Source organism: Paroedura picta, chromosome 16 (assembly GCF_049243985.1).
Source record: "Paroedura picta isolate Pp20150507F chromosome 16, Ppicta_v3.0, whole genome shotgun sequence".
NCBI classification, from domain to species: domain Eukaryota; kingdom Metazoa; phylum Chordata; class Lepidosauria; order Squamata; family Gekkonidae; genus Paroedura; species Paroedura picta.
The window spans coordinates 17194615-17209356 of record NC_135384.1 but is presented as its reverse complement, the minus strand read 5'-3'; the positions used below and the strand labels follow the sequence as shown (position 1 = coordinate 17209356).

General features: G+C 50.3%; 1 protein-coding gene across 3 annotated transcripts in view; it reads right to left on the bottom strand.

Annotated features, from left to right (window-relative positions):
* The window catches only part of SYT3 (synaptotagmin 3), a 58166-nt gene that overhangs the window by 6244 nt on the left and 37180 nt on the right, over window positions 1–14742 (bottom strand). For all 3 annotated transcript variants that reach the window (XM_077313997.1, XM_077313999.1, XM_077313998.1), the window contains exons 6-7: window positions 1876–1996; window positions 1028–1199 (exon numbers count right to left, since the gene is read on the bottom strand). In XM_077313997.1, coding sequence (XP_077170112.1) covers window positions 1028–1199; window positions 1876–1996 — 293 coding nt within the window. The remainder of the gene's footprint in view (window positions 1–1027; window positions 1200–1875; window positions 1997–14742) is intronic.

Sequence of the window (14742 nt, the reverse complement as noted above, 5' to 3'; positions counted from 1 at the left end):
CCAAAAAAAAGCATGGTTTCCACACAGGGAAATGGCTTAGGCAGATGCGGGGGCCTTTCCTCCCCCTGCATCAACTTTCCAAACTCGGTTTTTAGTCCTCAGACAGTTCCGCTGGGCCTGTAAGACAGTGCTGTCCCGCCAGGCCTATGGCTGAAGCCTAGAAATAACATCAACAATTCCTTCCCCCCCACTAGGGATGTGTGTTTCGGCTCGGTTCGGCCACCTGCGTGATCACTGAAGCCCCAGGCTGCATGTAGGAGGCCAGCGCCGTGGCATGGCGAGCAGGGGTGGGGGTGGGGGTGCGCCAGCCGGTGGCCCCTCCTCTCCGCCCCATGGTGACGGCCTCCTACGCACCGCCTCAGACTTCAGTGATTGCCAAGGTGGCTAAAGCGAGTCGAAGTGCACATCCCCTACCTGAAGTACCCAAAACATCAGCTAAAACCCACCTATTGACTATTAAGGTTGCACTTTATGTGTCCCCCTCTCTCTAGAGCAGAGGAGGTGGCTCTTCTGAAATGGTTGGAATTGATTTTAAATTAAGCATTTTAGGATTTCATATGCTATTTTAATTGTCATGTTGTGAGCCACCCTGAGCCCTCAAGAAAGAGCAGCATACAAATGGGAAAATCAGCCAACCAATCCCGTAAAGCCACTGCTTGCCGCAGCTGAGTGGCTGCAGGGAACCCAAGTTGAGTCTGGAGACCCCAGGCCTGACTCGGTCCAAAAACGAAATGTGGCCTTCCTTCTGGGAAAAGGAAGAAGCCCAGCCTTTGTCTCCCGCCACCTTGGCTGGGAAAGGAGCCCTTCCTGCATTGGCCACACACTCTCCTCTTCTCAGGCTCATTCTGGCCCTGACTCCCAGCATCTCCCTGCTCTGGTCTCTGGTCTCTCTGAAGGCCAGCATCCAGCACTCCATGTGGACTGCCAGTATTTCAAAGTCATCTGCTGCCACGCAGCTTTCCACACACTGGGGATTCCGGTCCAGTGAGGGCTGCTGGAAGGAGCGTGGCATCCGTGCGTGACTCACCAATCGTAATCCATGACTGCCAACGTGATGCTGACATGCTCCATGCTGTCCTGGGGGATGTCGAAGACCAGGGCCTCGTTGTAAGTGGGGTTGAGCGTGTTCTTCTTGATGGATGTCTTGCGTTTCTTCAGCCTCCTCCCTTCACACATGAGGGACGCCTTGACGTAGGGATCTGAAGAGAGCGGGAGGAAGGGTCAGAATTACGGAGCATACGCTTGCCTGGATCTACCCCTCTCACCATCCCATCGCTGCCACCGTTAGCAGTTTCGGCCCCTCCGGACACACGGCCCCTTTGGTTGCTAGGCAACTAGAAGAACCACTGGCTTTTGGAGCACTGCCTGTGGTTGCCTAGCAAAGGCAACCTACTTTCTCCCTCAGCAATTCCAGGCCACAGATGAGGGAAATCATAAGGTGGGGGCATAAATGTTGTAAATTACATTCATTTTAAAATGGAATACAGTGTGGCTGCCTGAACCCATCAGTTCTTCAATGTCCAGGAAGCTTTTGACATGGGGAATGTGTTCTTCTTACTGATGGGTCCCAATTCCATCTCATACCTCAGGACATCAGCCCAGAAGTGCAAATCCACAGCATTCCCCTTACTCACTGGTGGTTCCACCTACTCTGCCCCTCACTGGTCACGTTCCCAGCATTCCTTGCTTTCACTCTCCATCTGGTCCCCTTCTTTTCCCTCAACCTCCCAGCAGGCTCAAAGCATTACCGAACTCTTTTATAGCTCGGCCAACTCACTTCTGGAACCCAAACGGTTTGTCGCCCATCCTAAAATGCTAAGTCATCCCACCGAACCACACAACCCTCCTCCCGTTTGCGCTTCCCTCTCTGCTCACCGGAGAAGCCAGTCAAGTCCATGGCTTTGAGGTTGGTGGCCTTGATGATCGTGGCAGTGAGACGCCCAGCAGTGGGCAAGTAACAGAGGGAGAAGTTCAGCTCACCTAAATCTGCTTTTTCCTACAAGACAGAAAAGGCACAAAAGCTTGGTTGGGATGCTGACATGTCCACGCTCAAATGGTACTCAGGGGACAAGAAAGAAACAATGCAGGTGGCGCTTTTGGCCAAATTGGTCAACCCAGCAGGTTGACTCCATACCTTGTTTTTTTTTTACTCTGCATTGCCACCTTGGAACAGCCCCTGTCCTTCAGGGTCATATCCAGTATTCAAAGAGAGCCCTTCCTTCCTCTCAGGGGCAGGACAGATGGGTGGATCTAACCCAGTCACTGGCAAGGTAGGTGCTTCCACCTTCCATCCTAACCACCATACGCAAGGTCCATCATGCCCTTTGGGAGATGGGGATGGATCTGTGGCAACAGAAAGGAGGGTTTGGTGGTTGAGCAGAGATGACTTTCCTCCATAGAGAAGGGGTGAGAAGGGTGGCTAGTTGGAGCTCCTGAGCTGGGCAGTCAAAGGTTAAGATCTGTGCCCTTTGTGGATTGTAGGAAGGAGTGCAAGGCAATCCACATGGGATTGCACAGCCAAACTCAGGATAGAGAGAAGGGAAACTCACCCAGCTGTGACAGAATGCGTTAAACCATCTGGACACCCTAACAGCAAAGCTCAAGTCAGAGCTGGGATCTGGGGAGGGAATATTTAGAATAGATTCTAACTTGACTTTCTAACTCTGCTTTGGATGCTCTAGTGCAGTGGTCCCCAACCTTTTTGAGGATGGGGACCGGCAGGGCAACTGCCCGCCCGCGCATGTCGCGTATGCGCGGCCCTGATTCCCTCTGCCCCCCTCCCGCAGTAAGAAGCTTCCCGGGCCGCAAGCTTGTGGCCTGGGAAGTTTTCTACTGCGGGGTGGGGGGGGGGAGGGAGCCAAGGCCTTCGCGGCCCGGCCCGCAGGTTGGGGACCACTGCTCTAGTGGGTACGTTTGTGCCCGAAGAAGAGGATGCAAAGATAGTCCAAGTGAATGTAAACCTTATATTAACCTCATATATTTTGGTGCAGTGGTTGGTGTAGAGAGCCAGTGTGGTGTAGTGGTTAAGAGCAGCAGCTTCTAATCTGGTGAGCTGGGTTTGATTTCTTGCTCCTGCACATGCAGCCACCTGGGTGACCTTCGGTTCACCGCAGCACTGATAAAGCTGTTCTCAGGGCTCTCTCAGGCTCACCCACCTCACAGGGTGTCTGTTGTGGGGAGAGGAAAGGGAAGGTGGGGAGAGGAAAGGGAAGGTGACTGCTTTGAGACTCCTTCGGGTAGTGAAAAGCAGCATATAAGAACAAACTCTTCTTCTTTATTTTTCCATCTTAGTTCTTCAGTTCAATACCCTGTAGTGCAGCGATATACTTTCTCCAGTGAGAGCCAGCTTGGTGTAGTGATTAACAGCAGCAGACTCTAATCAGGAGAACCGGGTTTGATTCCCCACCTCTCCACATGCAGGTAGCTGGGTGGCCTTGGGCCATCACAGTTCTCTTAGGGCTGTTCTCACAGAGCAGTTCTGTTAAGAGCTCTCTCATCCCCACCTACTTCACAGGGTGCCTGTTGTGGGGACAGGAAGTCACTCTGGACTCCTTCAGGTAGTGAAAAGTAAGGTATAAAAATCCTCCTCTTCTTCTCTTATAGTGAATAAAGATTTTTTTTCTTAAAGAGCTCAAATTGTGGTCAAAGATTCTCACACCTTTATGCCCAGTGGCTTCTTCCCGCACCAAGGCTGGGCTAAGGCGGGCAGGAGTCAGGAGAACATGGTGCGGGAACAAGGAACAGCATGCATCCCATGACATGCACGCTGTCTGATCTGCAACCCAAGCCACAGGCAGACAAGGCACAGGGGAAGGCACCAGCCCACAGAGCAGGCGGGAAGGGGAACGAGGAGGGAAAGGCCCCTCGCAGCACACGCCTTCCCCCTTCTGCTATGCTGAGGCCGGTTTTCTCACGCCTTCTCACCAGACCCCCATTCTTCCATGCAAGGCCCAAGAACAGCCTTTTTGGGTGGGCAAAGGAAATACCCTCCAGCCCTTTTTACTGGTAGGAAAACTTCCCTGGATCCAACCCATGAGCCCATACCAAACACACAAATTCTTCCTGAGTGGGACCCCACCAATGGCTTTTGGGGGACAACATCCTTTCAAGATCAGCATGAAGCAATGCTGACCGTCAAGGTTCACCCTCCCCCCCCAACACACACTTGATATAAATTAAAATGCATAACTATTATGGATTATTTGCAGAATGTCTTTCCTGGCCATTTTACCCAGCTTCCCCCTCTGCTCTCCAGATGGCTTAATGTGTTTCCAATACAAAGAGAACAAGGTTTTCAACATATATAATTATCGAACAACAGAAAACAACTGATGCAGGGGGGGGGAACCCTAACATCCTTAATATACTGTTCATCAAATACCAGGAAAATACATCTTCCCCTGATTCAGACTTTCAATATACTTAAACATCTGGCTTATTCAGAACAGTAAGTATTATTAACCAGCTAGTACCATTAATTCAGAGTATCAGTTGCTCCACCCGTGCAGCTTTCTATTAGTGACATCAACCGGCTCAAATTTTCTTATTTTGTCTGATATACGGGATTAACGATAAGTCACATGAAAAAGCAGGGGCCTCTCTCAGTCTGTAGACCAGGGGTGGTCAAACTGCAGCCATCCAGCGAATGCTGGCAGGGGCTCATGGGAATTGTAGTCCATGGACATCTGGAGGGCCACAGTTTGACTACCCCTGCTGTAGACGGTGGATGCAGGGGGCTCTGCTGGGAAAGGAAGCTGCCTGGTGCTGAATCAACAAGGTCAGAAAGGCAGTGGCCCTCCAAGGTCTCAGGCAGATATCTTTCAGAACGCCTTCTAGCAGTTCTTCTTCTATAGAGATGCCAGTGTATTGAACCTGGGGCCTTCTGCCCAACAAGCAAAGGCTTTATCCCTGAGCCACAGCACCTCCTCACAGTAACCCTTGAACTCCTTCCTGGCTATGCTAACCAGACACAAACTCCCTCCGTTACCAGCATTTTCAAGGGGGAAAGATGGGGTTTCAAAAAACAAGACTGCTTTCCTTGCAAAGAGCACCAAAAGTGAAGGGGGGGACGGGGCTGCGACTAGCGAGTAAGGCTGAAAGGCTGAACCAGGGCTGTGCATCCGCCCCAATCAATCTGCCCCATTTTTAAAAAATCCAAACACATGGACCTGTCACTTGCATGTGATGATCCACCCGCCACTGAAATGGTCTTTTGCCTGGAAGCGCAAACGGCTGAAATGGGGTTGTAAATCAGGCTTCTTGTTTAGCCACTGATGGATTCCAAGTCCCCCGAGCGAGCGATGCTTTCACAAGGGCCAGTTTGTCACAGGAGCCCTCTCTGCCTTTTTGCTTTCCACACCAAGGCCCCAGCAACAGGGAGGGCGTGAAGAACGCTCCCACCAGCCTCTGAAGTCTGCCTGAGAAGACGAATCTCGCCACGTTTCTCTTCTTCCTCCAGACAGAAGCAGGCAAAACAAATCCCAGCACTCGCATTTTTAACTCAGAGAAACCCCAGCAGGGACCTGCTGCATTTCAGAACACGGTTATTCCTCAAAGGCTCCTCACCAAATCTCACAAGGCAGGAATACAAAATGCAAGCAGGCTTCTGAGCATCAACATTCAAAGCTGCCTTGTGCCAAATCAGACCACGGTTTTGGCTAGTTCCGTCCTGCCTTCGCTGATCAGCAACAGCTCTCTGCAATCTATTGATTATATTTCTGCTGCCCTCCCCTGAGGCTCAGGGCAGGCCGAGCTCTCTCCCAAAGCCAGACTCCACACAGTCTTTCACTGGAAATGTGGAGGGCTGAACCCAGGATCTCCTGCATGCAGAGCTGGGAGGGACTGCTGCCCAGTGGTGGCAATCTGCTTGGCACACAGAAGGCACCAGGCCCGGTCCCCTCATGTGTCTCGAAGTGGCCTACAAATGCCAGCCCTTCCCCTGCCAACAGTAGACCCCCTGTGAGGCCGGTAAGGCTGAGAGAGCTCTGAGAGGACTGTGCCTGGACCAAGGTCACCCAGCTAGCCTCATGTGGAGGAGAGATGGGGAATCAAGATTAGCATCTGTCACTCCTAATCTCTATGCTAAACTAGCTCTCAGAGACATCATGCCACAAAAAAACTAAGTTCATGTTCCATCAAAAGCATTACTTGCATCATCTGGGCATGGAATTGGGGTCAGCGTGGGGGGGCAGGGAGGTGTGAATTTCTTGCGTTCTGCTGGGGGTCGGACTAGATGACCCTCGAGGGCAGACACGCCCTCTACAGAACAAGCCTTGGTCATGCCTGGCCCGTAACTCTGGAGCAGGGGTAGTCAACCTGCAGCCCTCCAGATGTCCATGGACTACAATTCCCATGAGCCCCTGCCAGCATTGACTACCCCTGCTCTGGAGAATCATGCAGGGCTGTCTTTCAAAATGGTTCAGAAACTGCAACTGCAACAAAATGTCACAGCCAGGATGCTGACTGGGATGCATTCCAGGGGGGGCAACAGGTCTTCCTCACTGGCCCCCATCAAATGCCTGGCAGAAGAGCTCTGCCTGCAGACCCTCAGGAACTGCGAAAGGTGAATTTTTTTAAAAGTATGTTTTGCTTTTTAATTGATTTTGCTGTTTTTATTATTGTTGTAAGAGTTGCATGGGAGGGCATTGAACAGCTGCTGTTTTGCTGTTGTTAGTTTCATTCTTTATTTCAAACATTTACAGGCTACTTCTGCAGAGGCCTGCTCAAAGCATCTCACAAAACACAAGACTAAGAACAAACAAAAATCATTAAAATATCCATTAAGCCCAGACATTGAAATACAGAAGCATGGACATTCCTTTTTGTTATTTCACTTCGTTATTTAATTTTCTTTGTTAACTGCTTGTTTTAAAAGGATAGGACATAGATCTTCTAAATAAATGGGAACAGCGTTTACTACCATAGAATATGGATCTGAGCAAGTAGAACCATACAATCCTAGAGCTCAGAGGGGCCATGCAGGCCTTCTACTCCCACCCCCTGCTCAATGAAGGATCAGCTTAAGCATCCAGGAGAAAGATCTGTCAGGGAGGGGGAGCTCCCCACCTCCTTAGGCAGCCGATTCCACTGTTGACTGTGGCATTTCCCCCCTGATAACTAGCTAGTACCATTCTCCACGTAGTTTAAATCCATTACTGCAAATTCTCTGCTGCCTATGGGAACCTTTCCCTCCTCCAAGTGACAACCTTTCAACTACTTAAAGAGGGCTATCATGTCCCCTCTCAACCTCCTTTTCTCCAGGCTGAACATTCCCAAGTCCCTCAGCCTCTCCTCATAGGGCTTGGTCCCCAGGCCATGGATCATCTTCGTCACTCTCCTCTGAACCCTCCCAATTTTGTCCATGTCCTCCAGAAGTGCACACAGGACTCCAGGTACGGTCTTTCTGATACAGTATGCAGCAGGACTACGACATTTTGCAATTTTGATGTGGTGCTTCTGTTGAAAGAGCCCAAGACTATCTTAGCCTTCTTTACTGCTACATCACACTTTCTGTCAAAACTATGTATCCAAGCTTTTGCCATTTGTTTTATTTAAGGAGTACTAGATGCAAGTCTGCAAATTTACATGCAAAGGCCATGGTGAAACTGACCTCTGGCAGAGGTGAAATTGACAAGAGTTTTCAAAACCTTTGTGAAGTTTTACCTCTATAGTAGGCAGGAGGGCAGAAAAAAAATTAGTACTTTTTGGATTCAGCCCTAATCGATCTGGCCAAATTCGAATCATGCAAATCAGTGCTTTGATATAGGGATTTGGATTCAGCCCAATTGATTCAGTGCCCTGCAACAGCTGCCAGATAGTTGACCTCTGGGGATCAGCTGTTTGGTGGCTCTTCTCCCACAGCCTTCCCAGGCAGCGGAAAGGAAAGGAAAGCCACTGGCGGAGAAGGCTGGGGAGGAGGCATTTAAAGAGCTGCCAAACAGCTGATCCTGACAGATCACATGTTTGGAGGCTCTTTCTCTGCCCCCCAAGTTTCCCAGGCTGTGGAAAGCTGGCTCTCCACTGCCTGGGAAGGCTCGGGGGCGGGGGGGGGTGTCGTTTAAAGGGCTCTCTCTTCCCATGAGAGCCTTCCTAGGCTTCCGGGGGAAGAGAAGTTTAATTTGACGAAATCGCCAAATTGGATACCGCTGATTCAGCAGCATAAGGTATAGGTATGGGCAATCTGACTCAGATACATATAAAAAGAACCCAAATCAGCATCAATTTGGGTACATTCTGGCTCATCCAAACTGAATAGTCTACCCCTACTCTACAGTGGTTTTCCTGACTTGCTGAGGAAGTGGGCAGAAAACCTCTGTTTCAAAACACTTGACATTTTTGCAACACTTTTGCAAAAATGGGGAGGAAATTTGCCGGGTTCATGGCTGCTCTTTGCTGCCTGGACAGTGGTTAAACAACATAGGATGGTGGTAACTTATGGATTTCTGCCCGCATGATCAGGTTTTTGGTCCCCCCACTCCCATGGCTGCTGTTCGCCGAAAGGAAATTTCTTCCTTCTATGACAGCCTAGACCTCACTGAACACATACACCGGTCTCTGGGCTCTGTCTCATCAGATTATTGGCAGACACGCAGATGGTTTGAATGTTTCTTCATCCAAAATATGCCAAAACAGGCTAGCCAAAAACTCTTCTCTGGCTGCTTCCAAGCAAAGGCTCCCCCCTCCCCTGGTTTGGCTCCCAAACTGGAGTGCTTTTTTCTGACTGGGGGTCCATACATTACCATACACCGGTCCTTTCCCCGCCCTCACTGACCCCTTTCCCAAACCTGCTTTGCTGTCATCTTGTCGGGAAGAATAATATTCTGTCAGCCGGATCGGAAGGTTCCCATTTTCAAAGGTGCCCTTTCTCTTCCCTCACCTCCAGGCAGCCCCCATTTCCCCAGGCTCTGAAAGAAATTCGTAATTGATGCAGCTGTATGAACTTCTAGCAGTTCAACAATTACCAATTAAAAGAAATTCAAAAATCCCCCAAAGCACTCCAGCGGAGTGCTGGGGGGGGGCGGGGGGAGGCAGCTGACGGAGAAGAGCATGCACAAAATCCCCATGCGGATGCCAATGTGCCTTGTCTCTGCCAACACCCGGAAGATGGATGCAACTCGGAGAATCCTAGTCTTGGGCTTTGCAGGTCTTCTCCCTTCAGTCATGAAGCTGAAGTCTCTGTAAGCTAACAGGAGCACATTTAACATAGAACCAAAAAGTTTTATTTCTGAAGAAGTAAGAAAGAAACAAGATCAGAGTTATAAAGATGAGTTAGGCAGTTGTTTTCTTTCCATGTCATCCTTAGGGCTGTGCGCTTCGCCCACCGAAGCACACAACCCTAGAAATCCTTTCCCTAATTTTGAAGTAATCTTTTTCTTAGAGGCTAAACACACACACATGTCTGTGCTGCATTATTCTGCTAATTATCTAACCCCTAGCCATGTGGATGTAGCGTCTGATTTCCACTAATATATGTGGAAGGATTTTTCTTCCCAACTGAGCAGCTTTAAAAAAGAACCAAGGACTTATGTGAGTCGGCACCTGCAGTCTGAAGGCATTCAGCCTAAATGCTGACTTAACTTCTCAGGGAGAACAAAACCATAGAAAAAAGGCTGCAAAACAGAATTCTCTGGCCAGGGAATGTCGCAGACACCGAGGCTACTCTATCTTCCCTGGTTTATGCATGACAGAAAGTGAACAGATCACCAGCCTCTCAGCTGGAGAAGCGACAATGGGCAAAGCTGCCCCTGTGGCATTTCTGCCTGCAGCAAGTTGTTCAAAGCACAGAATTGGGGGAGGTGGGGAAGATTTGCAAACTTCTAGAGTTTGGGGATTCTCTTACCATACCATTACAATACCTTGTTCAACTCGTGTAGCCATATTCCTCGCAATTTATTTTATTTGTGATAATGTGACTGTAAAGTAATGGCAGTGGAATGGAATTTTGGGTTTGACTCCCTGGCCTTGGGATAAGATAAAGGTAAAGGTAAAGGTATCCCCTGTGCAAGCACCGAGTCATGTCTGACCCTTGGGGTGACGCCCTCTAGCGTTTTCATGGCAGACTCAATATGGGGTGGTTTGCCAGTGCCTTCCCCAGTCATGACCATTTACCCCCCAGCAAGCTGGGTACTCATTTTACCGACCTCGGAAGGATGGAAGGCTGAGTCAACCTTGAGCCGGCTGCTGGGATTGAACTCCCAGCCTTATGGGCAAAGCTTTCAGACAGCTGCCTTACCACTCTGCGCCACAAGAGGCTCTTTGGGATAAGATAGTTACCAGCAATTCCCATGTAGGAATGTCTCACAGTTGTAGGGAGACAGATGGGGCAAGCGGCATATGGGGAGGTGAGAGCCCCTGATCACTGACACAGGAAGTTTGGTTTCTCCCTGTGTTTTTGTAAACTACAACTGAATTCCAGGGGATTGATTGGCTGTTTTGACAAAGAATTATCATATGGTTGTATTTGCTTGTGTGATACAGTCTACTGATGTAACAGAATTGATTTTTGCTATATATTCCCTGTCATGTAAGAAGATCATAGTCTGACGAAGAGCACTTGCACTCGAAAGCTCACTCCCTGAATAAATCTTTGTTGGTCTTAAAGGTGCTACTGGACCCTGATTTTATCATGCCATTAACAATCTTCTTAAGAACGTCCTGAGCACCTCCCCAGGAGGCATGGCAGCACGACAGCACAGTATAGGGGACAGACTGTCTGGACCAGCCTTCTCCAACCTCTTGACCATGGAGGAGCCCCTGCAATAATTTTTTAGGCTATAAGGAGCTCTGGAAGTGATGTCAGCTGCCCATGCCTCCCTGTCACTCCCCCAGCAATTATGTGCCACTGGAAGTGACATCACCTCCTGCGCTAACAGGCAGTCCCAAGGAGGAGCCAGGGTGAGGTTTAAGGTGGGAGCAGGTGGGCAGGCTTCCCCCCCCCCTCCAGGCACAGAAACCACAGGAGGCCTCACTCACACATGGAAGGGGGAACAATCGAAGTGGCCAGTTCCCTAGCTAGTGGCCAATTCCATTAAGACGGGAGAAATGCTGCAGACCCCTGGTTGGGCATCCCTAGTCTGGACTAAGATCTGGGGAACGAGGCTCAAATCGCCACTCTGCCAGGGAGGCCTGCTGGATGACCTTGGGCGGCTCTCTCAGCCTAACGTCCCTCACCGGGGTACAGAATAGCACAGGAGAGAATGCTGTTGTAAACTGTATTGATTCTCCACTTGGTGAAAAAAGCAGGGATGGATATATCTAAACAAATAAACAATCGCATCAAAAGGATGGGGGTGAAGCCAGAAATTTCAGCTGCTGGGCCATGGGGAAGCAGGCCCTCCTAGCTCCCCCCCCCCCTCCCGTTACCAGGCAGGGAGTTGTTTCTTGCGTGAATATTTTAAACCCTTTTACCAGCTCGATCCCATTTGCAGCCTCATCAATATTAATGCAGCTTCTCCCCTCCCTTCGCCAAGCCCTCTGGTCCGCTCTGCCAACTGGCTCCTAACGGGGCAGGCGAGGGCTCTGCTGGATGCTGGCCGGCCTCAACCTCCAAGAGGGGGGCTGGAGAGCATAACAGCGCACGGGCTCCTCAAAGGCAGGAAAGCATAGCTGGGGGGGGCGGGGAGAGGAAGGGGCTGCTTTACAAGTTGGCAGGCAAAGGTTGAGATCAAAACCACAACATTAAAATATAGCTAAATATGCAGTGCTAATATACAAATTATCAAATATGCTTTACTTATGCATTTAAAGGTGTTCAAATAACATTTAAAAACACATTATAAAAGTTCTGCATATATAGGTTCCTATGCCTAAGACAGGGACAAATGTTAAAAGGTAAAAATTATTAACCTATACAAACACCAGGGCTGTATATTAGCATTGGGTATTTATAGCTATATTTTAATCTTTTTGGGTTCCCCTCCTTGTGTAGGGTTGTGTCCTGCCCACCTTTGACCACACTCACAAGTTGTCACCCAGGGAAACAGGGATGTAGACTGGGTCACTGGCTGGCGTATGCTATTCATGTAGGCACTTCTTTTATACCCCACTTTTAGGTCCCAAGGGCGCTTACATTGTTCTCTTCTCCTTTGTTTATCCTCACAACAACCCTGTGAGGTTGGCTCAGGCTGACAGTGACTGGCTCAAAGACATCCAGTGAGCTTTCCGGGCAGAGTGGGGATTCGAATCTGGGTCTCCAACTACACCATGCTGGTCCTCATCAGAATAAAGGAGGCCTGCTTTCAACATTCACAAGTTTGTTGAATTCACAGAACGTATTGTGATCCTGCCCTTCTCCCAAGCACTTGAGTAAGCAGGCACCCTTCTCCTCACTATCTTTACCCCACAACAATGCTCTCCAGGAGGACAGGCTGAGCACAAGAGAGACTGCGTGGCCCAAAGCCATCCAGTACAGTCGATGATGGACGCTTCCACGGCAGAGTGGGGATCTGAACCTGGTTCTCCCAGGTCCTTGTCTGAAAGTCTACCCATAAGACAACACTGGTGTTTAGCCAAAAAGCAAAAAGAGTGCTTGCAGGAGCAATAACTACAGAAAATAATGTTATCAGTGATGCCCCCATCAGTGGTTGTCTTTATGTCCCTTCACAGAAGTCTCCTGTTCTCTTATCCATGAGGTTTGCATGCCTAATCTAGACAGAGGACATAAAAGGGCACCAGTAAAACTGACCAGGTTCCCCTGGGCAGGGGTGAAGCTGGCAGGGTCTGCTGGGAAGTTTTACCTTTTCACTGAGGGCTAGATGCCTGACTCACTGCCAAAGCAAAGCGTCTCCGTTTCTAATGTCTGGAGGCCCTCTGGATTCGTAAAGCCAGGCAGTGGAGCATGGCGTGCATCAAGCCACAAGTTCAAGATCTGCCAGGATCTTTAAGGTAGAGGCTAAATGAGAACCTGGACATTTCTTCCCTATCACAGCAAAAAGCAGTAGAGGGAAGGGTGAGGCGTTACAGCCCAAAGAATTAACCCAGCTCCCTCAGCATCTGGGGTGAAAAGGGAAGATCCGATCTCCTCTGAGCACCAGAAGGGCTGTGCTGGGGATTATGGGACCTGCACTGACAAATGGATGGAGGCTGTAGCAAGCAAGTGAATTGTGCGAGACTGAGTGAGTGAAGAAGCCAGCTGGACCCAGCCCCATGGCCCCAAACCTCGGTCCCACTCCCTGGGCTCCTTTTTACAGGCCATCGTAGAATTCCAAGCCCTGACCTGGATCGCACGGATTGGCCCGATCTCATCAGATCTCGGGTGGCCACCATTTCCACAGCTGGCATTTTAAAGTTTTGGGGTGGGGGGTGTGAAGCGTCTTCTGCATTGTGGCACCCTAAAGGCGGAAAGCTTCACCCATTTCATTTCCGCCGGTCACACAACTGATCTCCAACACAAAACAGAGAGAGAAAATATCCCAGTGGCTGCTGACACAATCCCTGGATCTGTTGTTTTCTAAAGATCTCCTATCATGACAATAATCCAAGAAGGTGGATTAGCCCAACAACAACAAGCCACTTGGTGGACAGCCAGTCAGCTCTCTCCCCCGGCCACCCAGCCCTCTGAACCTTACTGGCACCAGCAAGAGGCGGCCCTGCGGGCAGGAGCACAGCCAGTGAGTGGGTCTCGCTAGAAGGCAAGCTGCTTCTGACACTTCCCTTCCCCCACCCGTTCATAAATCCCACACTTGATGTGAAGGAAGGAACAGGCAAAAAAACAACCATCCCTGAAGCAACATCAAATGTCATGGTGGCAGGAACCCAGAAACGACCCCTGGCACTTCCAGAGCCCATTTCGAGTGCTTGCAGAGCCCCCTATCTACAGTGTCTCAGTTCTCCCGACGACAGCCCTGCAAAGCAGGACCAGGTTACTTCTGTGAGAAATGGCAGAGAGGGCCTTGCTTGCCCAGCGAAAATGGCTGGCAGCAGACGGGTGAACAAACGGAAGCTCTGCCACCTACCACCTACCACATGTCAATGGCCTGTGGAGTTTATTGCCACAAATGTGGCCCTGGCCACAGACTTAGGAGGATTGACGAGAGGGCTGATTTTAGGTTTCTGGCTGAACGAAGCCTCCATTTCTGACTGCTTGTCTGACAGAAGATGGGCAGCATCTGCCTGCCGAACAGATGCTGTTGCCAGCAGGCCCTGCCTGGCCCCATGGGAGGCAGAAGGCAGGGCCAGGTGGACCTTTGGCCTAGTCCAGCATGATTGCTTTTTCCTGTTTTCTCTTGCACAAACTGCTCTCTTCTTTCTCAGTAGCCTGCCCCTCGGAACCATCTTTCTACAATGGCTAATCCTGGAGAAAGTAGCTCCCTCTGCTCCCCGGCCTTGCTGATCCTTACTATTGGTTTCAAAACCCCTCCCCTAAGGTGGAGTCACGGCTCACTGGGAGAGCATCCTCCTTGTGTGCATCAGGCCCAAGCTGAATCCTGCGCACCTCCTGTCAGGTAGGTGATGGGAAAGGCCTCTGCCTGGGACCCTGCAGTGCTCCTGGCAGTCAGAGCAGATGTCATGCCCCAGGTGGAAGTGCCACGACCCAGAGACTGTCCCAGGTAGACTCGGCTGAGGAACTGGAGCGGGCTGCCCCTCCCCCTGAACCAGCATAGACTCCGAGGTAGACTCCGAGGTCAGAAAAGAGCTGGTGGAGGATTGGGGCCCATCAAGATCAGGTCCTAGCCATGAGCCTACCGTGTCCAGCATGCTGGTAGCACCGGAATCTGCCATGCCCAGTCTGGAGGGCTCCCCACA